The sequence below is a fragment of the Ciconia boyciana genome, chromosome 14 (genome assembly GCF_034638445.1).
Source record: "Ciconia boyciana chromosome 14, ASM3463844v1, whole genome shotgun sequence".
Lineage (NCBI taxonomy): Eukaryota > Metazoa > Chordata > Aves > Ciconiiformes > Ciconiidae > Ciconia > Ciconia boyciana.
In genome coordinates, this window is record NC_132947.1 from 9,598,845 (window position 1) to 9,626,565 (window position 27,721).

The window sequence follows — 27,721 nt, forward strand, 5'->3', positions numbered from 1 at the left end:
TCTCTCAGATCTGGGTGTTTAAGAGGTTTGATTCTGTGCCAAACGTGTTGGCTCAAAATTGTTCCTAGAAGTAATTTTATCTCTACTTGTTTTAATTTCCAGGCACTGACTGTTTAGCTTTATATTAAAAAATTTGATATGTGAATATAAATTTGGGTGGGAAGAAAGGTAACTTCTGCTATTGTGGAAGTCAATGTAGCGATCGTTACTCTGAATCAGTGAAGTCAGATCCGTTAATATTTGCTGTTGGTGGATGAAACTTATTTTAAATTTCTTTGGCATAACAGGTGTGACAGGCATTGAACGGAATATATGCCAAATGCTGGTGAGGTGAGGATGCAAACTATCGTGTGTCCAGAGCAAAGAATGCTTCTCCTTCCTCTTCTCCCTCTTCCAGTGCGAGTGTCCTGCAGTTTTAGAGGTGTAGGAATGTTTAGGGAATAACATCTATTGCTGTGAGTACAAAGAACTGCAGTAGTTATTTCTGCCATCTTGACAAAAGTTTACATTCACACCTGCTTCTACCTTGAGACTCCTATAATCCATATTTGAGCAGATTTGTAGTCCTTGGTTGTCAGTCCTTCCTGCCCTCATCCCTTTCTTCCCCTTTCCCTCACCCTTAACCCCAGTTTGAGTTAAGTAAACCAGTGTCAAAGCCCACTACAGAGCTGGGTGGATGCTCAGGACTCCTGTGTAAAACAGCCTTAAGCGCTAAGTCCTTTAAGAGCTTATCCCTTACTGCAAATTTAAATGCCAAGTGAACAGCAGTGCTGCAGTGTATATAACAAATGGATTTGAAGCACATAAATTATTAGAATTTGTACTTCAAGGGTGCTGTTAAAGGCAATTGCTGTTGCCTAAACATCTCTCAGCCACTTGATCTATCATCTTACTGGAAACCAATCTGAGCTGCTAATGCTGGCGGCTGCTGGGACTATCTATCTGTTAATCTTGCTTAATTATGAGAAACTGGGACAGCAGTTAATCTCTGGATGCTGTTTTACATGCTGATGCTGTGCTCGAGTCCTGAGGCAGCCCTTGCTCAGTAGTGACTCAACGCGTCCGACATCGCTGGCATCTCCCAGGGTCCCGTATCAATGTCACTGTTCGTAAGGCGATGTCGAGGGGCACGGCCTGTGAGCAAGGTTTGGTTTTGTAATCCTTGATCTTTCCCTCCCTGCTGTGAGTTGAGGTGTTCCTTAAAGCTTTCTACTCCTTGGAGGAGGGTTAATGAATGCCTGTATGAATTGGCTTGGTTTTTGGTCTTCAGTTGGCTTCTGGAAACTGTTCCACCTACTTCAAGTAGTGGATGCTTCTGTAAAATCAATATGACAATTCTGGAGCGAAAGGCTGTGTGGATCCTTCTTAACAGATTTAAATCTGGCTTAAGATAAATTTGTCTTAAGTTGATTAGGAACAGATTAGAGCTAAAGCAGAACAAGGCACTCGGTTTAAACTCCACAGAGATGGCCTGCGTTTCAGTTTAACTAAATGCTTTTAAAAGCTATTTGATTTCAGTCTGTCACTTCCACAGAAAGATGTGGTTAGTCTCCTGCTCCCCGGACCTTCAGGAGAAGGTCTTTCAGGCCTTCAACTGCCAAGTCTGTAGGTGCCCTCCAGCGAGCCGGCTGCTCGTGGTAATGCGAGGGCCTGGCAGGAGCCGACCTATTTCTTGACGTGTGTCTGTGACGTTGCAGAGATCCTACAAGCAGGGCTGTTGGGGGACTCATTTGCAAGGGGAAGCATTGCACCACTGTGCAATGCTTCTGCAAAGTACTGCAGGGAAAACTACTGCAAAGTACCTTAAAATCCCGCTTGGCCTTTTTTTAAGCCAGTCTTCAGGACAGCCTGAAGTGTTTGTTTTGAAGGTCCCATGGACGCATTTCAAACTGCTCAACTTTCTGATGTCTCTCGACTTCTCCAATTTTGTTTCATTTTGCTGCTGGATCAACTTATCTGTGTTCTCTCCACTCGCCTGCAGCCTTGACCTGTCTCTTGCCTCTGAAATACTGGGGACAAACAAGGAGAGTCCCTTCTCAGAGTTAGCATTTGCTGGAACAAATGCGAAGCAGTCGCACTGCACAAGGAAAGAGGGTACTCTTTAAGCCAGCCTGGAGACCACGAATGCATTGACAGAACTGTGTGTGTCTGGCATGTTTTTGTTCTGCACTATTAAAAAAAAAAAAAAAAGCTCAAGAGCTGGTCTGGCCCCCAGCTGTTTGCACAAGACATCAGCAGACATCAGGGCCAACATCAGCAGACTTGCCTGTATGAAATAAGGCCAAACTAGGAGCTTTTGGCTCAGGTGCAGTGTCTGTCTGTCTTGTAGTCCTCCTGGAACTTGACTAGCAGCAGGCATAAGAAGTGGAAAGGGAGCTCTGGTTGGTAGGGGGTTAAACTAGTCACCCACCTTGCCCCCCAAAGATTATTCTGCCGGAGCGAGAGGGACTCTGGCTGCTTGATATCAAACATCGTTCTGGTGAGCTCAGCAACAGCAGCACCAGGGACACTCCTGCAGGCTGGTTCCCCATCTCCTGGCCAGGTTTACTGAGCTCTTATGCCACCTAGCTGCTTTACTGTTGTCTCCATCCATTTCTGCTCTCGGCCGTGTCTGAAATGCAGTGCTAGAACTACATGACATAAAGTCCAGCCAGCAAGACCAACATTGCTCTTTTAAAGGAGCTTCAAAAAATAATTGGTAGAACCAGTACCTTGGCTCTGTTCGCTGCTAAAAGCTGAGTACATTAAAGTTGACTTAACGGAGTAAATGGCTTAAAATGCAATGGGTCTCTGAAACATTTTGCTTTGTAATTGTTTCTGCAAATGTTCATATGATGTCTCGGGGCACATTTTTTTGAGTACATGTTACAAGACAAAGCAGAATTAATTTCCCTCTTTTTTTTTTTTCTTTTATTGCTGTATTAGCTGGAGAGGGATAAGGGAAGATGCGCTGGTGATTAAAACACTGCATTGTAGATCTTCCTGATGTTCCTTATGTCTCTTCTGGCTACAGCTCTTCTAGATTCATATCAGCTGATTTAGGCCCGAGAATATTTCTCATTGCAATGTATGGGACAGCAGCAACCTCCTGAAACACAGTAAGAAATATGTGTTTGTGCTTCACGTCCTCTGTTCTGCAGAGGATGCCCTAGCGCTGCCCTCAGGCCCTGTGCCTGTCTGCTGCTGCGCTCTGCTCCTGCGCTGTACCCCCACCAGGCTGAAGCCCCTTACGTTGCTGCACACACTGGGGGGCTGTGTGCTGCTGGGGTGGACGTTACTGTACTTCTCTAAACGTTCGAGGGCGACGAGCGAAAGGCAGCAAGTTAAATGACCCTACTGGGGCCAGCGCTGCGTCCTGGGGCCTCCCCCCCGCTCGAACACCGCTGGAAGAGGCTGGGGGTGCAGATGCATAAACAGCATCGAATCATTACAAGGTGACTACGAGTATTTGTAAAGCAGGAGGAGAGCTAACGCTGCTCGTGTTCTGGCCGTAATGAACATAGTTCACCAATTATTCGTATTAATTGCATTTGAGTTTTACGGGCTGTTAAATGCTTGCAAGGGTGCCGGTGTTTCAGCGCTCCCCGGGGAGCTCGCTGGGTTGCTTTCCCCAGGGCTGCCTGCCGGAGGCGGGGAGCGGGGCAGGGGCGGCCCCGTGGAGCCGCTGCCGCAGCCGGGGGCTGGTCCCCTCGCCGGCAGCCCCCGCCGCAGACCCCCGGTGCCTCCCGGGGAGCCCGCCCGCGCGACGGAGCTCCGGGGGCGCCCTGCGTGCACCTCAAGAGCTCTCCGCGCCGCCGCCCCGCCCCGCCGCGGCCCTCCCTTAGCGCGCCCGCCCGCGCCGCGCCTTTGGAGCCGCACTTCCCGCGTTGCGTTGACGTAGTGGCAGGGGGTGGGGCTCCAGCGGCAGCGGCGCAAGATGGCGGCCACCACGGGTGCGGGTGAGCGGGCGCCGGGGCGGCCGGGCCGCGGGCCGGGGGGGGCCGGGCGGGGCCGCTCCTCGCCGCGGGGCAGCCACGGCCCTGGCAGGCGGCGGTGCGGCGGGATGCCGGAGGCCTGGTGGCCCGGCTGGGTGTGTCGGGGCTGGAGGGGCGGCGGCGGCGGGCGCTAGGCCGGGAGGCGCCCGGTGGAGGGGCGAGGGCGGGGGCGGCGGCGGGGCCGGCCCGGCCCGGCCCGAGGGGCGCGGCCCGCCCGCGGGGCCCGGTGCTCGGCCGGGGGCGGTGGAGCCGGTCCCCGCTCCTTCGCCGCGGCTCCCGGGCGGGCCCGGCCCGCGCCTCCCCGGGGGCTGCCGAGGCCTCGCGGCGGGAGCGGCCCCGGCGGGGTGAGTGCGGTGCAGGGCTGGGAGGGTGCGTGGAGCCTGCCCGGGCCCTGCGGGAAATCTGCCGCGGCTCTCTGCGAGCTGGCACCGGGAAGCGGCGCTGGCGCTGGGCCGGGCTGCCGGGGCCGGGACCCTGTGCCCGGGGCCGGCCGGGCCCGCAGCCCTTTACTCGGTCCTGAGGTGCGGCCCTGGGGCGGGGAGGCCCGGCCGCTGACAGCCGCCGGAGCACACCCGGCGCGGCGGCTTGTGCCTGGCCTCGCAGGGCCGCGGTGCAGGCGTTTTTCTTAATGTACTGCTCTTATGGTGAGTGCTGTGTGGTCAGAGCTGACCCTCTGTTCTCTGGGCTTAGTACTAGTCACTGAGCAGTGACTAGAGTTACGTGGGTGACATTAGCTGCTTTAAAAATCTTTTTCACTAATAATATCTTTCTGTTACATCAGAAGGCTGTGACTTCCTTGTCGGGACGTGTATGCTTCAAGATGTTGGTATTTCCCCCCCCCCCCGCCCCGTTAAAATTGCTCCTCGCTTGCTTTGAGTAGTTAAAGAAATCCTATCTTTGCATTTATCTTTACACATTAAACAAAAATACTGCAACTAGATTTTGAATGTGTTTTTTTCTGCTGACATCCTCTAATGAACTTCGACAGATCGAATAAATTAGTTTCACTTCTGTTTAGCCAGTTTCATTTTCCTGTTTTCATAAGTCCGTATAGGGTTTCAAATGTGCCAGTGTAATACTTATTTTCAGATTGCTTCCGTTGAAGTTTAAATATGAGATCACCAGAAGACTGCTCTTGAAGATACAACAAAAATATTTTAGAATTCTTTTTTTACAGATAGGTCTCTATCGATGACCACTTTCAACTTGTAAGAATAACCGTCACAATGCAGATAATTCATAGTAATTGAGCTTTTACAAACACTTTTAAAATGCAGTGGATGCTGTCCTGAGAATTATGTTTTACAGATCTGTGTTTGAACGTATGTGATTGTGAGGTGTTGGAACACTTGGTTAAAATACACAAAAAATGTAGTGGAGCCTTCTTCCCCCTCTTATGTCACATTATTCTGACTGCCATACTTTCTCAATAATCCTTTCAAGCTGCTGCTTTACATTTTTTATTTGGCTGGAAGAACAAGGCAAATATTTTTCTTTTTAAGCCAGTGCAGTTTTGTGAATTAATTTTCTGGGTGGTCACGGAGGGGTATGTGTGGAAAGGGACTCAGACTGTCGTGATAAAGTCCAGCGCTAGTCCTATTGCACAGCTTTCCTTTTGCAGCAAACAGTCTTTGTGATAAGCTGTTGTTAAGCATCATCTGCTACCCACATTGTGTCTTTTGGATTGCTTCCTATTATTTCATGGATTTCTGAAAGCTGTCTCATTTCTTCAGTGCTGGAAGCAGGAAGCAATATGCAGCCAGGTAGATGTAAGTAGGGACCTCAGTTTCTTGTGTCTACAGTGTGGGCATCTGACAAGCACTGCACTTCATCTGCTCCTGAGATCCTGTGTGTTTAACTGCTTCTGGGGAAAAAAAAAAAGAATCAGTGTGTGGCTTATAAACACGTGCTGCAGTAACACTGTACTTTTGCAGTAAACCCTAAATTCAGTATGGGAGAACCTTCAGATGCAGACCAGCACCTTACCTTGATGGCAGCCTCAGAGCTTTGTCCAGCTGTAAATCATAGGCTGCCCTGCCAGCAGTGGTCTGCGTTTTCTTGTTGTGTTAGTGAAGGATGAAGATTGTCCTCTTCTGATAGAGAGCAACATGGTGTCCTGTTACTGATAGCAGTGGTGGCACTGCAGTGCAGTTTGTATGGTTACTTCTTGACACTGCACTGAAGGCATTGCCTAGCACATACAAATGGAGCCTGGAAGTGACACCTTCTTGTTCTCCACTGCTGATTGATTTGCTGTGGGGCTTCGGGCAAGTAGCTTAGTAGTATCTTTACTCATGTGTAAAACAGATTTTGCTAATTCTTGGTTCATGGAATCTTAATGTATTCATGTTTGTTTATAAAACACTTGAATATGTTTGATATCCTAAGTTTATAGTCGTTCAGCAAAGGAGCTTAAACAGAGGCTGAGGATAAAAAATACTGAGTCTTTCTTTAAAAGCAGATACTGACCCAAAGGAAGAAATGATAGCAAATGTCCCTGTAACTTAAAGTCATAGGGCTGGTCCTGGGAATTAGACAGGTAAGCCTTATGTTTGTATCTAATGAACAGGTAGAAATAATTAACAGGGGAAAAAAAAAAATCCCTTACCTGGAAGAAATGTTATGATACAAGGTCCACCATTATCACTTGTATAGAGGAGAGTTCTATGTTGCTGATAACATAGGTTTCCCACACACACAATTAATATATGAATAAAAAGATAGGGTTGACTTTAATCATTCTAATAAGGCTCTTCATAGGAGACTACAAACACCTAAACTGTAAGCATATGTCTGTCTGTCCTTCAGACTGAAATGTCATGCAGGAACGCTCAGCTGTCTCAGGTACCAGAGGTGGTCTCGCCAAGAAATCAAGGGTTCCTCAGAGGCTCGGGTACTCCATGGCCCCGCAGGGAAGTTGGGCTGTGTGGAGTTGGTGTTGCAGTTAGACTACAGGAGCTTGCTCCACGTCACTGTCCTGCAGACTCTGGTATTAAATGGGTCAAAACCTGGCCATGTTGGCCTATGGAATCCTGTTTTTCTCACTTTCATCCTGGGAAAAGTTTAACGACCTCATTTAACCCGCTTTTCTCTCGTAGGTCCATCTAGGGAGTCTGTTGCAGGGCTGTGGTAGATACTGCATTTACCAGCAGCCTGGAAGAACTGAGTAGTAAAACGATTTGCCCAGATTTAAGTTATTGAAAGTCAGAGGAATGTGAAGAACTCCAGAAGGACAATTCATTAGGTGAACGGGCATGATAGTACTCATATATGTGGCTTAATATTGTTAACAGAGAGAATAGCACAGATAGGTTTTAGTACAGTATATTAAAAGTATATATTTGTAATTGTTGGGGGACCCATAACATCACTGTAAACTCAAAGTTATGCTTGTGAAAAACAAACAAGACATTACAATGCAGAAGAAACTGCGTGTTGAAGGATATAGAAGGTGTACTTTGCCTCTGCAAATGGACCGTGATGTCTCCTTTTGAGTGCACTGCATACAATAGTCATTGTTATCTCAAAATAAATATTGCCAGCCACCAAGTACTTTCTAAGTCTGTAAGTAAAATACTCGGGGGTAGAGAAAAAGTAACTGAAGAGAAACTGGGAAGGTAAATTGTGCCTTCTTAAATAAGGTGGACTATAAGAGTATGTGAAATAGCAGGTGCTAAAGGAGTTGATTGCAGAGCTTCTTTGTGTATTGTAATGGAAGGATGCAGTAGATTAAATAAAAAGGTAAATAGTTCAAAACTCTTACAAGAAGATACTTAGTTGAGTCTTTTCATGTATTACGATATAAATTACATAATACATTTGAAAAATGCCATTCTGGCTGAGAACTTAAAATGATTCATTAGGGTATTAAATATGTAAGTAGGTAAGGATCATAGAAGATATAATACTGACAAATTTTGTAAGGTGTATGACAGTTGGGATTTTCAGGTTGTAAGGGTGTGTTTTAACTATTGCAAGTCAAGATGAAATTACTCTGTTTCCACCTGCTGATTAGTTTGTGCACTTTCCTCTCAAGTCTGACCTGGGCCTGGCCCAGAAGCAAAGCCCGGGGCAGCGTGCGTCCTGCCTCTGCCGCTCCCCTCCAGTGCTTGTCAGCTCTGGTGTTAAAACTCGTGTGCCATACCGAACAGGTAACTTTGTCTTAGTCGGTGTGGCATCTTGCTCTTCAAAGCTTATCTTAAAATTGATGAACCTACTTGTGCATTCACCTGTTGGTGATTGGTGTGAATTTAAGGGAACCTGCCGATACTTTGTGGGTAGAAGAGGCAGCTGGAGGAGGGCGCTCAGCTCTCAGTCAGTAAAAACTGTTTCTCTTCACAATGCAAAGAGGAAATGGTGGGTTTTTCCCTGGTGAGATTTAGTGTAAAGATTTTGTCCAGGACGCTAGTTCAGGGTGACTTATTTTCTAGAGTAACGTCTAGCTGAGCTGGTAATGTTTTGCTTTTCAGCTGCGATACAAGCCACAGAATGCATCTGATTTTAACTCTGCTGCTGCTGGAAAGCTTTATTTGGCTTCAGACTTCAATGATACTGCCAGTCTGCCTCAGACAAAATGCTTTAAAGTGATCTCTTTCCAAGTAACATGCTTAAAGCATTGAAAGACAGAACCAGTGCTCTAGCTTGCACAGAACAGAAGACACTTCAAATTGTTTTAAGTGCTCAGGAAGTTATTTTGGATCTGCAAGATATCTTAGTACCTGTCTGCATTATCAGAGTGGAAATCATGACTATAAAGACAATGCAAGAAATCTAAAGTTCCTGTCTCCTGAATTTTTTTGTGACAGTTGCTGAAAGCCTTTTATTCAGTTTTAAATGTTCCATCATTTCAGAGACTTTATATACGATTGTGACAAGGAATGATTTACTTATTTTTTTTTACAATTGCAGTGCTGCAAGGGTAAGCTATCAAATTTTCAATAGTTGCAATCTCTGCAAAGAGTTGAGAAATATATTGGAAAAGATGTAATTACGGCTGAATATCAAATACACAAAAACAAGCAACAGAAGGGGCTTTAACATATTAAGCAACAGAGGTGTTTAAAGCTATTGGATTTCAGTTCACTTGAGTTACTGTAAATCAGGAACTAGTACAGAAAGCAGAGATAAAATTGGCCTGAAAGGCCAATTTGGTAAGTTGCCTGTTATCGGCGAAGATGTCAAGAAACCTTCAGCAAAGAGATGGTTCCTCTTTTTAGAGCCCCTAATGAGTGAAGTGCATTTTCGATGTGCTTTGCTGAGGTGTTCTGTGCGGTATATTTGTGCTTTAATCCTGAAGAGAAATGCTTGTAATTTGGTTTCACTTTAGAAAGGAAAGAGAAATGTATTCTTGAAGTTTTTGTGAGAAGGGTATATTTTATTTTACTGATGCTGATGAAAAAGATTCAAGAAGAGGATGTATTCTGAGGCACATTGTCCACCTGGTTTCACTGTGCTGTTTTCAGCTTTATAAGGATTCTGAATTTGGAATTGCTTCCATATATAACTAGGGAAAATTAAAAGATTAAAAAGTATAGTCTGTCAGAAAGTGTTGGTTTTAACAAGTTAAAAACATACTATGTACTTCACGTGAATGTAAATTTAAGATGAGAAAAATCTCAGACTGGTAAGATCACTCTTAAAACTATCATAAGACATGTTCAGTTGTGCATCTGTGTATCTTTAGTAGTGCTGTGATATAAAGTAAATCTGAGAGTGCTTTTAGGTCTTTAAAAGTGCAAGTTGGCATTTAACTGTCTTCCAGGTATAATTCTGTTCTTTCCTAGTGCAGAACTTTCCTTAGTGAGATTCTGACCAGATACAAACTCCTTTTGTCCTCATTTCAGCTTGCTGTGTCAGTCTTGCAACTCATTGCTTAGAAAACAGCTGGGTTGTGAGGTGCCTTGGTAGCGAAGGCTCGTCAGTACCGGTCCACCTGGCAGCACTGGTAGTAGGTGCAATTTTTGACAAGGAAAACAGAAGGTCCTGATTCTGTGTGAAGGCTGAAGAGGATGCCACCCAAAACCTAGCAGCTTCTTAACTGCAGCTTTCAACTCTGTAAAGTACACATCCTGACTTTATGGAAAACTCAGTCTGTGGTTTAGTTTTATTCTCTAGTTTGCCATAAAAATATTTCATTAAGTTTTTGTAACTGGTGAACTAGTGTGTGGGGTTGAGGCTTCACAAATGCATGTTTACTGAAAGGTGAACTTTTAGAAAGACTGTGCAAGACTGTACTCTCCAAGACTGTCGTTGGAGATCTTACCTTGTCAGTACAGTTATAATTTAGCTTTTATAGGTTTGCTCTTGCGATTAATAGTAAATACTGCCTTTTGCTCTGAAATGTTTTTACAGTTCCATTTCTGGGAGTATTTCTGTGCAGTCAGGCAAGCTGCAAGTGAAGCAATTATCTAGATACTATTGTATTTTTGTATAAAATGAATCTGCTATTTGAGAGTCTTCATGAACCATAGCAAAGGCTAAATTAAAATGCATACCTGAAAGTACTTTCGACAACCTGATTACTTTTTAATTGCCTCTTACTTTATTTAGGTTTTCTTGTGTTAAATGAAAGACTCTTAGAAAAACAGGTTTGTTTGGTTACTGCCTTGAAAGTCTCCATTGCTACACTGAAAAGATTATGCAAGGTATTTATTGGGGCGTGGGAGGATGGCACGCAGTTGACTCATGGTTGTGTCAGCTGGCGCAGGACATCTCCTGACTCTGAATCTGCCATGGTTTAGCCGTGGAAGTTATTTGCCAAATACTGTGTATGCCTAGAACGGATCAGATCACTTTCTAGGAATCTTGGTGGACAGCAAACATGATGATGATATGTTTGCGTACAACCAGAATTGATAAAGCTTGTGTGGTTTCTGAGGTTCAGGTCCCAGCAGGATGTGGTAGCTGACCATGAGTGCTCCAGGCCATTGCAAATGAAGAGGAGACTGGGTTGGCTTAATGGCTTCATGCATCTTTCCAGGCTGACCAGAAGTGTGAATCTGGTCTTTTATTCTGCCTTGCTTAAGGGCAGGTTATTTAGAAATTATTTAAAGCATTTATGATCATATGGCCATAGTCTTTTATATGTATATGTGTTTTTCTTCCTGTTGAATCTCCTGAGAACATGTCAGGGAGGGAGCTGAATTACCATCTTTGATGTGACTCTGAACTTGCCTTCTGTAGTGGCTGAGGTGCTGGTCTTCCATGTTGCACCTCTGAGCTTTAGCATAGGGATAAAACATTTTTAGAAGGCAACGATGCTGTTGGACAGGGTGGTTTGTTGTAAAGTGATCAATCATCTCCCATGATCATTTTATTTTCTGTGAAGTGTATAAAAGCTCGAATATATGGACTTCACTTTTCTCACCTCCCCTTTGCCACTGATGCTCCTGTAGTGTTCACAAGTGAACAGTTGCTGTGGAATTAATAATCATTTATGTTAACTTTTTCTGTGTGATAGGAGCCAGTGCACGATATGACTAGCTAGCTCTCTGCAGACCTCAGACTAGTCAGAGAACTCTAAAATCCTGTGTGACTCTTTTATGGCTCTGATTCATGCTGAATCAGAGCAGCTGTATCTGGGGAGAGCTTGGAAATAAAGTTGCCTTCTCTTCCTGTAAGGTTGTAAAGCCAAGCCTACCTCTGGTTAGCGAATGTCAGAATTAAAGCTGCCTCTCAGCCTTGGTTGTGGCCTCCTTGAATATATACGTGATGATGTAATTTTTAATTACACGATCACTTAATTTTCTTCACACAGGATTCCTGCCTCACTTGGTGAACAGGGTGTGTGAAGCTCAGAGGAACGGTAGACGGGCAGTATTTTTGGTTTCCTTTGGTGTGTGGCCTGTGTCTGCTTACCATAAAGCTGATTCCTCCTAGGTTATTTGTTTTGGTCTAAGTAAATATCAGTAAATTATCTTCATACCACTGATAAATATGAAGTGGCATTATCAAGTACTGAAGTACGGAGACTGAGATGATGCTTGTTAAGCATCGTGATGGTGTGGTCCAGAAGAGAGAGTATTTTTTGGCAACATGACACATTTGAGGCAGGTCTCCCGCTGGCTTCAGCTTATTGCTTCTGTGAGCAGGGAGAGGCTCAGGTTGGGTTTCTAATAATAGCCACGGACAGTTTCCTTTGCGGCATCACCTGCATTGTCGAAGAGCTGTTGTGTCAGACCGAAGGGCAGAGTTCCAGAAGGACCTTTTGTTTGTCCTTCTTCCCTGGCCGTTTCTTTCCCGGGGTGCCAGCAGGCAAGGCTGAAGCCCAGACAGCAGCTTCAGGCATCGCACAGCTGTGAGTCATTCCCCATCACCAGCTCTCCCGTGCATCTGCTGCAGCAAAAATAGTGAAATAGGTAGTGTGTGTGTGAGTAAAGGTGGCACCTTGTCCTTCAACTCATACTCCATCTGTTTGTCTTGTCTCCCAGCTCTCTTAGTCCCTGCATTGGAGCTAGACTGCTCTCTTCTCTGCCTCCACTAACTACAGCATGGAGAGCATTGGGTATATAATTAAAAATGGGGTGGCTAATCTGTCATGATTCAGGTGTGAACTGCATACTTGAACCTTCATATGCCCAAGGTACACAAGGTACATACTTCATACTTTTAAGACTTACTGAGCAGGGAAACATGGGAGTTTTTCATGCAGGGGAGGTGACAGTGGCCCCCAAGAGGTCCTGTTACCACCGAGGGTTTGGGGCTCGGTTAATCTTATGGGCCCAACTGACTCATTTCCTTTCGCAGCCAAAGATTTCTATTACTCGGCAGCCATGGTAACAGCACTGTCTCGCTGGGAGTTGAAGATATAGATTTGGCATGGAGTTGTATTTGAGTCGTGCTCAGCAGCCCCCATACGTGTGGTTTGGTGTAGCCAGTGCAGCTCTGGCGTCTTCTGACACCGCTTTCCTCATTCTGGGTTTCTCTTAATACTGTTGCTACAGCTGTGTTATTGAATCATGTTTCCCCAGAATATTCTTGAACATGATTCTGTAGATGTGTATCAAACTTGCCAACATAGGAATTCCTTTAGTAATTTGCTTTTTTGGTTTCTTTTATGCTTGCTTTGTAGTGAATGAAGTTTGGGCAACTGTGATTCCGCAGCAGAATCATCACTGACGTTTAGTTTCTTTAGGTCATTAATGTATTTAGAAGGGATTTTAAAGCTACCAGAGTTACTTGATTTTAAGCACTGCTACATTTCACAATGCCTTAGATCCTCTGTATTTTCCACATTGCCAAGCAGCTACAGAGATGATTTTCAAAGTCGGTCCCTTTCTGACGTCCTCAGAGTTCAGTGCCCCAGCCATGCTGGAAGTGCTGCCTTCTGACTGAGAACTTTCCTGCGTTCACTTTATACACTGAAAGGCTGATTTCCCGTTCTCTTTCTGCTGTACTAAATAAGTGACAGTGAAGAAGGGAATTAATTATGATTTTCTGTTATTACATGCTGGTGAATAGTTAACTTTGTACTATTGGGGGGAGGGAAACTTCAAACCCCAAATCTAACCTTTTTGTATGTCAGGTGAAAATAACTTTATTAAATATATCCTGGCAATAATTTTGTTGCTGTGGGAGAGACACATGCTTCACACAGGTACCTGGAAGGATGTGGTGGGTTGACCCTGGCTGGACACCAGGTGCCCACCAAAGCTGTTCTATCACTCCCCTCCTCAGCTGGACAGGGGAGAGAAAATATGACAAAAGGCTGGTGTGTCGAGATAAGGACAGGGAGATCACTCACCAATTACCGTCACAGGCAAAACAGACTCGACTTGGGGAAATTAGTTTAATTTATTACCAATCAAATCGGAGTAGGGTAATGAGAAAATAAAAACTAAATCTTAAAAGACCTTCCCCTCGCCCCTCCCTTCTTCCCAGGCTCAACTTCACTCCCGATTTTCTGTACCTCCTCCCCCCCACGGCGCAGGGGGACAGGGAATGGGGGTTGTGGTCAGTTCATCACACGTTGTCTCTGCCGCTCCTTCCTCCGCAGGGGGAGGACTCCTCACACTCTTCCCCAGCTCCAGCGTGGGGTCCCTCCCATGGGAGACAGTTCTGCATGAACTTCTCCGATGTGAGTCCTTCCCATGGGCTGCAGTTCTTCACAAACTGCTCCACCATGGGTCCCTTCCACAGGGTCACAAGTCCTGCCAGCAAACCTGCTCCAGCGTGGGCTCCTCTCTCCATGGGTCCACAGGTCCTGCCAGGAGCCTGCTCCAGCGTGGGCTTCCCGCAGGGTCACAGCCCCCTTTGGGCAAATCCACCATGGTCTGCACCAGGGGCTGCAGGGGAATCTCTGCTCTGGCACCCGGAGCACCTCCTGCCCCTCCTTCTTCAGTGACCTTGGTGTCTGCGGAGTTGTTCCTCCCACATATTCTCACTTGTATCTTTAGCTGCAGTTGTGCAGGGTTTTTTTTCCCCCCTTCTTAATATGTTATCCCAGAGGCGCTACCACTGTCGCTGATGGGCTCAGCCTTGGCCAGTGGTGGATCCATCTTGGAGCTGCTGGCATTGGCTCTGTCAGACATGGGGGAAGCTTCTAGCAGCTTCTCACAGAATCGACCCCTGTAGCCCCCCTGCTACCAAAACCTTGCCACGCAAACCCAACACAAAGGAGAAGTGGTGGCCTAGAGTGCATTTGTGCTTTGTGATGACCGAGGTAGGAATACCTTGAAGAAGAATGAGTAATTAAGTCCCCTGTGGCCTGGCTTCAAGGTCCTCCTTCAGCATGGACATATTATGTGACCTTGGATATGTCACCTAAGCTCTCTATGCCATTGTTTTCCGTTAATGTAATGGGGATAAGAAAATTTCCTTGTTTTGCTGTGTGTTTTGAGGATAAATGTGCCAGCAATTAAGAAGTGCTGAAATTTCTTGGTGGTGGAGATCATAAGTATGAAGGATGCTATTGCTGCTGACAAAGCCCACTTAACATTAGTAGGTTAATCTGAAGTTAATTTATGAAAGTTTTATTTGTTTTGAATAGTATTTTTAAAAGCTCTGAGTGAGCTGAATGATGTCAGGCCTCTCATGGTGTCATTTTGTAGAATCTTCTAAATTTTTATACTATAAATCATATAGACAAGTGCTAATTACAGCTCCATAATACCGTATGATCTCTGAATGGGCAGAGATTTCCTGTCACTTTACTGCCTGCCCTAATATCTGGCCTGTCAGCCTTCTGGCATGTTTAATTGTGGATACCTTGATTTTGCTTGTGAAATCCAAGCTAAATATGGGGATATGTTTTCCATAGTGTTGAAATATTATAATTCAAAAAATAGTGATATTTTTATGTTTTTATCCAAAATGTTTTCTGTAGAATGACCAAAAGTATCAGTGAAATTACTCTAGCTTTATTTCTGTACTAGATTTCTCAACTCAAAATATTTTTCTGATTGTTTTCAGGAGTAAAAGTTCCTCGTAATTTTCGTCTGTTGGAAGAACTTGAAGAAGGTCAGAAAGGAGTAGGTGATGGAACAGTTAGCTGGGGCCTTGAAGATGATGAAGATATGACACTTACAAGATGGACAGGAATGATTATTGGGCCTCCAAGAGTAAGTATCCACTTAAATATTAAAATAGTACTGTTACTTTTTTTTTCTTCCCCCTTTTCTTCTCTTAATCTAACCACTGAAGTAGAAAACAAAACACAAATCAGTGAAAAAACACTTTAGCAAGTGATTTATGTTGAAGGTTCAAGTTCCGTATAATAATGGATTTCATGTATCTATATGCCTTTTTGCTTATAATTCGAATATTTTTAGTGCCTTTCTCTGGTTAGTTCTGTTACGTGTCTGCTTTATATTTACAGATTCATTATGACATAACTTTTGAGATTCCAGGATTCTAGTATCCTGTACTCTTGAATACAGCAAGGTTTAAAATCCTTCGGCTAGTGAGATTACATATGGAGCTAATGTACGTAAAACGTGGATGTTTTGTTCAGTACTGCTAGTCTTTCTGCTGTTTCTTGTTGAGTTTATGGATTGGTTTTTATTGCAGCAGTACTGACTTGCTCTTGTAGAGTTTCAGCTAACTCAGGAAACTCAAATTTTAATGAATTCAGTTTCTTCTCTGAATGTTCTCTCCCAAAGTAGCTTCTTATAATGCTACTGGTCTTTGTGGTAGTATTGTTGCGTGTTCTCTCTCTTCTCCCCCCAAACTGTACTAAACTGTGGGTCTCCACTCTGGTAGTGAACTTGAGGACTTAATTGTGCACTGTACGTATGCATGTATTCTAAAAACAAAACTTGTCTGTTGTCTCAAGTTTCACTGTGTATCTCTGTTCTGTTTCCTTAATATCCTTACCATGAAGTGCAAGTAGCTGATTCTCCTTCCTGCAATAGTAGATGTTGTCTTCTATATCTGGCCTCAGTATCACTTCTCAATAATTCCAATGTTCTCAATCTATTATATGGAAACCTTTACAGACCTTTAATCATGCTACTGCCCTAGGTGTTACCATTCTGTCTGTTGCCTTTGACATATGATGAGGTTGTACAAGAATTTATATTATACTGCATGTGTAATGCCATTATTTCCTATCTCATCCAGAAGCGTTGTTTACTTTTTGTCTGCAGTTGTTAACATCTCCCCATTTGTGATCATTTTGTTTGTTTATGATATGCCCAAATCATTTTCTAGAACAGCGTTTGAATTTAGAACATTAGGAGAGTGTTAATGAGCCTGCATTAAGGCTGTGAAGAAAGCTCACTGTGTGCATACACTTTATGGGAAATTTAAGCAACCTTGAAATCTAATTTAGAAAATTAAATAGAAACTGAAATGTGCAAACAGGCATGTGCTGACTTGTCAGCAGTGATAGAAATTTGTAGTTCATGTCATACTGCTAACCAAAGCTAGAGGACTATCACAGAAGATGATTCAGCTGTGCCTCTTTTGTCTTTCTGACTTAGGATTTTTTCCAAAAGTGTCTTGATTTCTTTGGCACTTATTGCTTGAAAGCAACAGCCTGTATTGAGAGAGATTCTGGGAACTTTCAGTCATTCTTGTTTGCTAAGTGGCTGTCCTGCTTTTAGCACTGTTCGTACTCAGTTATATTATTACAATTTTTTTTCTTCATAGGATATGGGAATACTGGCTCTGGAAAAAAAAAATTAAATCCTATTTCCTTCTGGGTAGAAAGCGGTCACGCTTGTAGCAGGTGGAAGAATCTTATGTTGGGCATCCCAGAGGGAAAAATGAACCGTGGTGCAGAGTTAGATACGTGCTGCTGCTCTGAGTGTCCCTGCTACCATACATGGAAGCACGCTTCTCCTTCCCAGACTTTGTGCGGTTGCTTTCGCAGCCAGTGATTCATCTTGTTTATACAAGCTATTTAAAAACAGTGGCACTGTCAAAACTTCAGCTTTAGCTGCATGTATTTTATATTGGCTATAGACATGTGCACAGTCAAGGCTTTCCATTCACTAGTCTTAATGTGGTGTGGTTATTTGCAAAGACTAAAAACCTGCATGAACCTCTGGGCTGTTAATTGCTCTGTGCACAAGGCACGCTCAGGGACTCTGTCAAGAGACCTGGGCAGTCCGAGCAGAACTGACAGATGACTTTTTTCCCCCAAAACTTTGTGACAGCATTTGGTTTGTTGCTGCCCTGGCTTGACATCTGAAAGGCTGTCTGGCTGAGGAGCTGGAGAAGTGACCGAGAGGTCCCACTGCCAGCTGGCGCTGGCCAGGTGCTGGTCCCACCGCGGGTGGCTGCAGGCTGGTTTAAAGCCACTTCATTTGCACAGATGAGAAGCAGCTGAATCAGGAAGTCAGTTCTTATGTTTTTGGTAGTGGTTTGCATCAAAACGCTCATTAATATTAAGGGAAATATTAAGATGTTCAGGGACATAACAGGCCCTTGAAAGGGACTGCATGGAGTTTTATATTGAGAAGTTTTTGTACGTTGGGCAGCTGTTCTTAAGATGCTGGTGGAGCCATGGTGCTCTGCTGCTGCAGGTGAGCAGGAGCTGCTGGCTGCTTCTGGGCTTCTGTGCTCACACCCTGGCCTGGATTTTTGCTCATGGTTGCTGTCTTGTGAGTTTAATGTTCATTGCAATGCTGAAGGTGCAGGAAATTGTGTCAGAAGCTCTAAATCTGGAGAGGTTGTCTGCCTAAACTTCCCTGTGATGATCCTGTTCCTGTTGCATGCTTCTGCCGGCTGCCTGCATTGCCCAGCTTAGCTAGAGCTCTGTGCGAGGTGCACCAGATCAGCACATCAAAAATAGTTATTCTCAGAATGCAGAATAACATTAACTGTTGTTTCTTTTAATTAATTTTAACAAGGCTACATTGATTCTTCAATATTTACGTTTGTCTCTTTTCTATACCCGTTGATTTGTTAGTTAAAAATTCATGATCCAGGATTTCTCTCTATTAGCTGTTAAGTACAACAGAGTGTTACTGCGGTGGAGACAAAGTGATAATGCTGTTTGGGATCAGGATGCACTTTGCAATGTGTTGAATCTTGGAGCGTTCCCCTTTCTGACAACTGGCACATTGGTTTATGAGCAAAGAATACGTTTCAAGTGCAGTTCTAGGACCCGCTGACTTTAGATAGTTGCCTAAGCTAAAGCTGTGGCTTCAATTTCAAGGTAGTGTGTCTAATTAGTAAACTGTTAAAACAAAGCTGCTTTGTAAAGATTGGTTGGAAATTGGGTATCTGAGCTATATGATGATTAAAAAAATCATTTCAGTTGGTGAATGGAAAGCAATGCCACTTTCATTCCTTATATGAAAATTTGATGCTTAAAAGACCAGTAGAATTTATTACCCTGAAGAGGTAACGTTTGATATTCTGAATATTATAAAATGAACCCAAAACAGAGGTACCAGCATAGTATATAAGTGGCTGCCCTTATGTTTAGTAGTTCGCATGTCCCTCAAGTAAACCACTGTTTTAACCAAATGCTTATTGAACTGCCTGATGTAATTGTTCCCCCCTTTCTTTTCCCCTCAGACAATTTATGAAAACAGAATATACAGCCTTAAAATAGAATGTGGGCCTAAGTATCCAGAAGCACCTCCATTTGTAAGATTTGTAACAAAAATTAATATGAATGGAGTAAATAGTTCTAATGGAGTGGTAAGTTCTTGGTTTTTATTCATTTAACATGGTTTTCATGTGCAGCTTCGAATTAATGCTTTGTTTATACTTGCAAGTTGCTTAACTACTTATTGCTTGCTGGTGCCATTTTCTTGGAGTAGAAGGAAAGGGGGGGTAGACTGGAAGTATATGAGCCAAATATGTTCTGAAACCGAAACATGGAATTTACTTTTCCTGACCTTTTGCAACTCACAAATAGTTGCGTCATGTGGGGATTTGCTATGCTTTAAGGAAACCACTTTCTTGCTTTTGCTTTCTTTGGTTTCTGCCACTCAGATTCCTTATAGGACCTTTAGTTGGAGGGTGTGTGGGGGAGTTAAGTGTATCAAACGTATCGATTCTGACAGGAATGGTGTTTTTGTCTATTTTAGGTGGACCCCAGAGCCATATCAGTCCTAGCAAAATGGCAGAATTCTTATAGTATCAAAGTTGTTCTGCAAGAGCTTCGGCGCCTAATGATGTCTAAAGAAAATATGAAACTTCCTCAGCCACCTGAAGGACAATGTTACAGCAATTAATTAAAAAAAAAAAAACCACGCCCCCCCTTATTCAATTTAAGCTGTCTTCATTTTCCACAGTAGTAAATTTTCTAGATGCATCTTGTAGACCTCAAAATACTGGAAAGGAAGTTCCCATTCAAAGGAAGTTTTTCTTGAGATACTGTAAATGATACTAATTTTTTTTCATTTGAAATATAAGTTGTGCTATAACACATAATCCTGTCGTGTAACCACTGTCCACATAGCTGAACTTCTGGTATCAGGAAAAGTCTATTTAAATTTATTACTGTCAAGACCAGTGTGGCACATCTAACTTAACTGTGAAAGCATACATCCCACAATCACCTTGCTGTGTGTCTGGCCTGGGTTGTTTTTTTCTTTTTCTGTCTTTTGCAATAGAGTCGAAGCTCAGGGCTATTTATTAGAGTAGACACAAAGGTTTTTGCTACCAGTACTACACTGGGCTTTATGGACTACTAATGGGGATGTGTGCTAACCTCAGTCATCCCTCCCTTTGTGCTATCTCTAGTAAAGGCTGAATGTGACTGTGGTCGTTTTTGGTTTTTTGGTTTTTTTGTTTTTTTTGTTTTTTTAAATGCCCTGATAATCTGGGGCAAGCTTTCCTTCTTCCCTTTGGCCAAGGCATAGATTGTATTTCTCTTCCTGGTCCCCCTCACCAGTGACATGGGCTTTGGGTGAGGGATTCAGGGTTCTTTTAATCTCTTCCCTCTTTTTAGTGGGGGTGCTGCTTTCTTTTTGCCCCTCTTCGTGACTCTTCTCACCCCTGGCCAGCAGGGGTGAGCATTGGGGCAATAACTTGACCTGTTCCCTCCTGCTTATCGTTTTGGGTTTGCAACAAATTTAGTCTTCACCAGCCTGGGAAACAAGAGTATCTATTCTGCTCGCAAACTTGGATTTTCCCTCTCCCTCCAGCACTGCTGCCACACCGCCAAGCTGGCCACGGCTGATGTTATTAGATAGGCTTTTGACGTGGTGAAAAGAGCAGTAATTTACCAGGATTGCCGAAATCTTCTGCTGCCAAACTTTAATGGGGAAACTCTGCACACAGCGATTCTGAACACACACTCCAGCTCAAATAGTTGTATTTTGGTGCTTTGGATTGACCCAAGAATGTTAATTAATGACATGTTGCACTTACGTTTGGCCCTTCTAAAGATGTGACAACTACAGACAAATCAAATCAGTGTAGTAGATTTTATTAGGATTCTGTAAGTCTTAGAAGATAAATCTCTTCAGTGAAGTTTTTGGGGAAGTGGTGCATACAGCAGATTAAGGACCTTTATTGGCTTTGCATCCTGGCAAATCACTGCCTTTTCTGGTTTACTGTTTCGGACCACTGACTGCTGACATGTGGATGCAAGCTTACATACAACCAACCTAGTGTGTCCTAAGTTTTATGAAAAATTCAGTGTTTGTGTAAAAAAAAGAAAAAACAAAGAAAAAAAGAAAAGTAAAAATAAACACATTTTAAAGCAGCAGCTATCAAGTCAATGAACAATTGATGTTTCCATTAACTCTTTTGAGGAAAATATTAGTTGTAAGGATTTAACATCCTCTGTAATTAAAGTTTAACATAACAGTATTCCATAAGCAGCCTTTTTATTGTATCAGACCATTGCCTGATTTTAATATAATAAAAAGTGTGCATTAATATTAGAAGGCTTTAATTGTATTTATGTTTAGAATTTTGATCCCTTATGGAATTCTTGATTTGTTGGAAGTATCTTCCTACAGATCACATATAGCTAACAGTATGTAAACTGGTGGCAAAAGGCAATTGTCTTTATCCAGCTGCTGCTGCTGTGCCAAGGAGAATCTTTAGTTTTAGTTTAAACCTCAGACTCACGTAGACTTGGCAGTTGGTAATGTTACGTGATGCTAAGGAACTGCTGAAACGAATTTCTAGATACATGTGCTGTCTGAAGGTGCTCTGTTGTTGCAGTGACCTTTATGTGCTGTAGTCCTGAGGAAATCAAATCCCCATACAGTTGCATGTTACACTGTCTGTCACGTTCAAGGAGAACTTCACAACCTGAAATTTTACCTGTTTTCGCTGAAATAGTGAAGTGTAAAAAGCTGACCTCCAAATCTGGATAAAAATGGGGCTATGAAATTTTGGTCTTTTCCAACCGTCTCCACTTCAGAGGATTGCCAGAAGGTACTCGTCGTGCATTCACTTCAGCATTGTGGTGAAACAAGGTTCTTCCTGGGTTAGGAGTGAAAAAGGGAATGACCTTTTGTGAAACTTTGTGAAACTTGCTGCTGGCTTCTAGCCTGGAATACTACTCAATCCTTTGGTAGCTCAGAGGGTATCTATGAAGACAATGCGACTAATACTTTGTCAGCATCGTGTGTGTGTGTTTATTTAAAATAGCTTGGTTTCTAAAGATGTTAAATGGGAATCGGAACAATGCTTGATAATTATAGCGTGCTGCTTGATTATCTCTGTTTTTCAGAGCTGTTGTAAGAGTCCCCTTGCCCTGTTCAGGAGGATATGGTTGGTGCATGTTTGGGGCCTCCCCCAGCCTTCGTACTTCAAGTAATGATTTTAAAACCTTGAGACTGTGTTTTGTTTTGCAAGTTGTACAGGTTAGAGCATTCCACCCTGACCTGGGCCGTGCTCTGCCAGGAGCTGTGCTGGCAAGAGCCACGTGTTAACATTTGCCATACGAAGTTGGGTGGTGCTTTAAAAAAACAAGGGATTCACTGTAAATTGTCTCACCTAGGAGTTGCACTCTTTGAACATGTCCGTGCTCCAATGCACTGCTGTTCCACTCTCAACCCAGTAGGAGCGGTATGGAAAAAAACGCCCTACGAGTCAGCTGCCATTGAATCTACGTGGTGTAGCTTTGTCAGTGTACACGACCTACAAACTTCGTAGTGGAAGAGACCAGTCATCCCACAGCGTGGTTGCTTGTTTATGCTTCAGAAATGAGGTGGGGAAACGAAACCGTGTCTTACCTGTATTTATCCTAACTCTGGCAGTGTAAAGGCAAAGCGTTTAGTTGATCCCCGCTGACCCTCAGTTTATGTCCTGAGCCAGGGTCTCCTAAGAGAAAGATATGAAGGGATAATAAGTAAAATACATGGATTGGCCATAAAAATAAATGCTGTTCCTTGGAGCAGGTGCTGCTGGGGGTGGTGGAAGCAGCACTCGGGGAGGAGACGGGTTTGAGCAGGAGATCGCCATGCGGTTGCCCCTTACTGCTTCCTGCAGAGGTTATATGAGCCACCCTTGCACCAAATGGACTGGGCACTTCCAGTAAAAAAGACCCTCACCTGCCAGTGCTTTCCGTGGATGTGGATCGAGTTTTTGGCTGAGCTCATAGTATGAAGACGGTAGAGGGAGCTAGCAAGCTTTACTAGGCTTGGGTCTGAGTAAGGTGCAAATGCTGCTCAATTTAAATGTTAAGTCCTCTTGTGCGAACCACTTTTCATATTTATCCTGAATCAATTTCCATTTTAAAAGCCTGTTTATCATTACTTTCTCACTGTACAGGCATTAACTTGCTAGGGGGAAAACCAGCACTGCAGTGAGATTTTAATTGTTAATAAAGACTAATTGTTGTTTGCTTCTTGCTTTGTTGTAATTAAGCTCTGTGTGTGTATGTAGGGAGTATATGCTTAAATATGCATTTTCTGTACTCTTACAACTTCTTGCAGTGCTTTTGATTTTAAATTTAAGTTTCTTCCACTATCATTAGAGTAATAATTTTTAAGCCAAGAAGTGTCATCAGCTGCTCTATGAGACAGCAGTGCTGTCTGTGGTTTACCCGAGAGTCATACAAGGTCGCAGAGCCGGAAAAGCTGCTGGTGAGTGCGGCCGTGCCCATCGGTCTTGGGCTAACAGCCTGACCGAAGGACGGGCCGCTCTGAATGCGTTATCTTAGCGCTGCTTCAGAGCCGTGATACCGGGGCTCCCTGGGGCACTGCCAGGCAGATGCGACGTAGAGGAACAGTGTTAAGTTATGCCAGTTTTAACGAGGGAAACAAACCCAACAGAGATATGCAGTGAGACACGCTCTTACTCCTTTGCCAAATACCAGCCTTTGTAGTGTCTTGCCAGAATTGTAGGAGCTGTTTGTGGCTTACCTTGCTGTTTGTGGGAATTGGCCATTAGGCATTTGAGGTCGGTGCTTTACCTACAGGACAGTGTTTCCTACATCAAGAAACAGCACAGTGAATTCAGTATTTTTTTCAAGCTGGCACCGGCTTACACTGAAACAAGGGAGTTCCAGTTCTGCACGTACCTGTAAATACGTGTCTGCTTCAAGCTCTACCTACCTTGAGCTGAAAGAAGGTGAAGAGAATTTGATAGTGATATTCTTAATATCTAAATTTTTTTACATATTATTTTATATTTAAGAAGCTTCTTCTGATGGCTTAGAGTTTTCTGAAGTCAGTGGAAATTGCCATATTGCATTAATCTTTGGCTAGGGTGCTTTCCAAAAGCCTGCTAACCTTGCTGTTGACTAAGATTCAGCTTCTCATTTTCTCTGGTCTTGCTGTAGCAGATTGCTGGAGAATGTGCTTAACTTTTAAGCCTGTGAAGAGCTCCAGAGAAGTCAAATTTAAGTTAGGTGCATGCTTAAGTGCTTTGTTGGACCAGAGCCAGCGTGCTCAGCCTCTGCTAGGAAAGAGACTTTTTTAGCCTTTATTGAGCATCTTCTCCCTAGTCCTCCCTTCTTGGTGCTATGTCCTTGGTGCTTGTGCCTTTACATTTTCCCCTGATGTCTCCCACATTTGTTGTAACAAAAAAGCAAAGAGCAGAAGATGACGTGGAAGATAAGGAGATAAGCTAGATTCTCATCATTTTATATCTGTCAAGCATCTTGTCGCCTTTTTCATCCTTATCTCCTTTTAAATAAAGCCTACAAAGGGTTTTCAGAAATGTGGGTCCTGTCCTAATTTTCTGCCTCTCGAGCCAGGTTGTTGGTGGCTTTGCCCTGACATGTGTAGAAAGCCCTATGGTACCTTGATGCGTAATGGGGAGGAGAATAAATGTCAAATGGTCTGTCTAAAAGTCCCCTTCCTCTCTCTGTTGCCCAACATTTATTCTTTTATGTTGTATTACTTCATTAGCTCTCCACTCACCCAAGAATGTTTCAGGATAGCCAATGCTGAAGTTTCTTTTGGAAGAAAAACAAGCAGAAGTTTTAGAAATAAAAAGGAAGCAAACTTTGGAGCCATCTTCACCAGAAATGATGAGTCCATTTTCCCTTCTACTCACTCTTTATATAGAGCTGCTTTAAAACCACGTGTTTGTAATTGGCCTGATAGTGGTCTCCAGATTTACAGAGAACAGTATTTTTTTTTGCCTTACGGAGGCTTTCTGGGGCAGATATGTGCTTATTTGTTGGTACTAAGTGCAGGCAGAGGGAAGATGGAGCGGAGGGAAGGCTGGAGGGCTGGCGGCACTGATCCTGCGCACTGATCCTGGGCAGGGTAATGGAGAGAGGTGTGTTTTTGTGAGCTGGCAAACAGCTGCTTTCTCTCTCCTTGGGGCAGGGGGAGCACATGCAGTCACACACCTTCAGGAGTATTCCTGGAAATTAGGAGTAATATTTAATTACAGCTTTTTGTAATCATTGAGACTCAGATGCTGTGTAAATGGGATCGGGATGTACACCGGCTGTATGTGTCATCCGGGAGCGGTGAGCAGGACTTGAGAAACAACTGTAGCAGAAGACAGATCTCGGTAAGGTATCTGCCAAACTTCTGTCCCTCCGAGGAGACCTCTTAAATCCCTGGGCTACCAGATTAGATGTTGTCCAAGGTTAGCGGCCAGATGTTTCTCAGCTGTTTGGACTGGTTTCCAGCTGAGACCAAATGAGTGGCTATCCAACATGTAAGTATTAATATAAACATTTTAGAGGCCTTGCCTTGAGCGAGCCATTAAAAACTTCCCACGACACTGTGAGAGATGCTGGCTTCCTTAGAGAGCATCAGTATTTTGTATATCGCACTTGAATATCCTGAGCGGGTCAGACGCGGCTGCCACCTGCTCGTGCAGCGCTGGGGCCGGGCCTCCCCCTTGTTTTAGTGGCGCCAGAGCAGTGTGGTCCCTGGAATTTGATTATTTGTGTTAGCAGATAATTTAGGCCAGAAGGCTGAGAGCGTTCCCTTCCTTCCCTGGATGTCGTCATGCTTCCCAGCAAAACACAGTCCCGGGTCCTGTGTCCCTCCCCCTCCCCTTGCCCCACAAGTACAACAAAAACGCTTTCAACATCCCTTCTTCTGAAGGGTCACTGTCCACTTGTTTTAAGCTTGGTTTTGGCTTGTGCAGGCCTGCCAGAAGGGGAAGATTTTATTAACTCCAGCATGTAGAGCCATGTTTTTATTATTACACGCATTAAAAAAAAAACAGAATGAGTTTTTAATGCATGGTCCTTCTGAAATATTCCTAATGCCACCCATGAGCTTCGGTGTTTGAATATGAGCGACGGGAAATGACCCTCTTTGGTCTCCCACTGGCGTGAAACGAGACCCTTCTAATGCTCTCCATCGCTTTCATCAGGTTTTAATGCTTTGGTTCTCCAAGACCTGGCCTGCTCCAGCCCTAAACTGAATAGCATTTTACGCCAAAGCTAGGTCTTGCTGGAGGCGTGGGATATTTATTTGCAGAGGCAGATGCTGTTCCACAGACGTGAGTGTATTGGGGCCGGGTCCCAGGGGATGAGTTTGCACCTCGGGGCCGGTGCCTGCAGCGAGTGCAGCAGCTGACCTCGGTCTCTGCCTTCGAAGTTGCTGTGTCACAACCTGAGAAGACGTCACAGGGCTGCCTGGGTCACTCGTTGGCATGAGCCACTGCCGCAGCGGCACGGGGAGGGCGTGCGTGGGGAGGGCGACGTGGGGCCCGTGTTGTGGTGGCTCCGCTTCCCCAAATAGACCCTGCTCCGAATTACCTGGTACCTGGGATCACTGCCGGGGCTGCTTGGGGCGAGATGCGGTGGGGGGGTTCACCTTAGGGAGGTGTTTTTTCTTATGAAAGGTTTGAAAGCCATAGGTGTTAAGGGCATGGGTGAAAAGGGAGGATTTAACGAAAATAATTCTGGCATTTAGGGTGGAAGGGTGTGTAAGGCGCCTTCATGCAGCACCTGGCAGCTTCACTGGGGACAGGCAACCTGGCCAAATGCTCGCTGAAAGAACGAACCCCCAAAACACATAGCTTATTTATAGCTGTGGTTGAAAAACCCAAAAATATCACCATGGGAGATGTTTGCTGTGTTGGGCACTGAATGGGAGTCCTGAAATCGGGGCCCATAATTTAATTTACTGACAGCCAAAAAATCCAAGCCTGAGAAGGCCAGGGCAGCCTTTGCTTCTCGCTTGTTAAAATCCTCTCTGCCGCTGCGGAGCAGTGGGGGAAAAGGGCTCTTAATTAACAAACGGCGTTCCCTCGGGAAGGCAGTGCTCCCATCGGCTGCTCCGTTCAGCGCCCTCTGCGCCCGCCCGGGGAGGCACGGTCCTGCCTCCCCCTGCCAGGTTTCGGGTTGTTTGCACAGCCTGTGCGTGATCCTCAGGTTGAATCCATCCGTCTGATAGCCTCATGGCATTCCTACCTGAGGTGTATAATTACCTGTAATAATAATAATAATAATAATAAAGTTAGGGAAATAAGACTTAAACCAGCTTCTCAGAGCAAGGTGGTATCCCATCAGTTTGCGTGCTGTGGTTTAGATCAGTTATCTCTGTTTACAAGCAATGACATTTCGTAAGGCAGAAATGTGCCGTTATAACCTACAATTTTTCAGGTTTGGGGCTGGAGTGACTCTGATAAGCCCCACGTGTGGCTTTTATTGTACAGTCCACAATCATGCTGTTTGTAAGTGAGAATCTAAGACCAGAGATTGCTGTTTCTACCCTGGGCTTTTCGTCTTGGTTTTTCCCCTACGCTGTTCCCGTGGTGTTTGTGACCTGCCTGCGAGCCAGCTCCGTCTGTGCCTTGTGCTGAAGTGTGGGACACGTACGGCCCCGAGCCGGGCAGCATCGTGGGGTCAGAGGCACGAGGACTGTGCTGACACAGCTGAGCAATGGGCAGAGGGGATGGAGGGGGTTTATGCCCGAAGAGATGTAAAACAACCTCCGCCTCGCTTGGCCAAGAAGCGTATG

General features: G+C 44.3%; 1 protein-coding gene and 1 long non-coding RNA gene across 6 annotated transcripts; both read left to right on the plus strand.

The window, feature by feature from the left end:
- Positions 1-3,783: 3,783 nt before the first annotated feature.
- On the plus strand, positions 3,784-19,636 carry UBE2V1 (ubiquitin conjugating enzyme E2 V1). 5 transcript variants are annotated; one of them, XM_072879546.1, is made up of 4 exons: positions 3,784-3,938; positions 15,384-15,532; positions 18,942-19,067; positions 19,460-19,636. In XM_072879546.1, exons 1-4 carry the CDS (start codon positions 3,917-3,919, stop codon positions 19,604-19,606), a joined length of 444 nt encoding a protein of 147 aa, XP_072735647.1. In that variant the 5' UTR covers positions 3,784-3,916; the 3' UTR covers positions 19,607-19,636. The 5 variants fall into 5 exon arrangements, with proteins under 5 accessions (XP_072735647.1, XP_072735648.1, XP_072735651.1 ...); XM_072879547.1 differs by having other exon boundaries at positions 3,841-3,932; XM_072879550.1 differs by lacking the exon at positions 3,784-3,938 and adding an exon at positions 4,193-4,318.
- On the plus strand, positions 4,629-10,501 carry LOC140659672 (uncharacterized). Its single transcript, XR_012045184.1, has 3 exons — positions 4,629-4,796; positions 8,444-8,892; positions 9,818-10,501. It is a non-coding gene; the product is annotated as an uncharacterized lncRNA (long non-coding RNA).
- Positions 19,637-27,721: the final 8,085 nt, after the last annotated feature.

Excerpts from the sequence above, each read along its gene's own strand:
- UBE2V1 (XM_072879546.1), top strand. The coding sequence starts at position 3,917 with ATGGCGGCCACCACGGGTGCGG. Across the intron at positions 15,533-18,941 it reads TGATTATTGGGCCTCCAAGA|ACAATTTATGAAAACAGAAT; the intron begins GTAAGTATCCAC and ends TTTTCCCCTCAG. Across the intron at positions 19,068-19,459 it reads TAAATAGTTCTAATGGAGTG|GTGGACCCCAGAGCCATATC; the intron begins GTAAGTTCTTGG and ends TGTCTATTTTAG.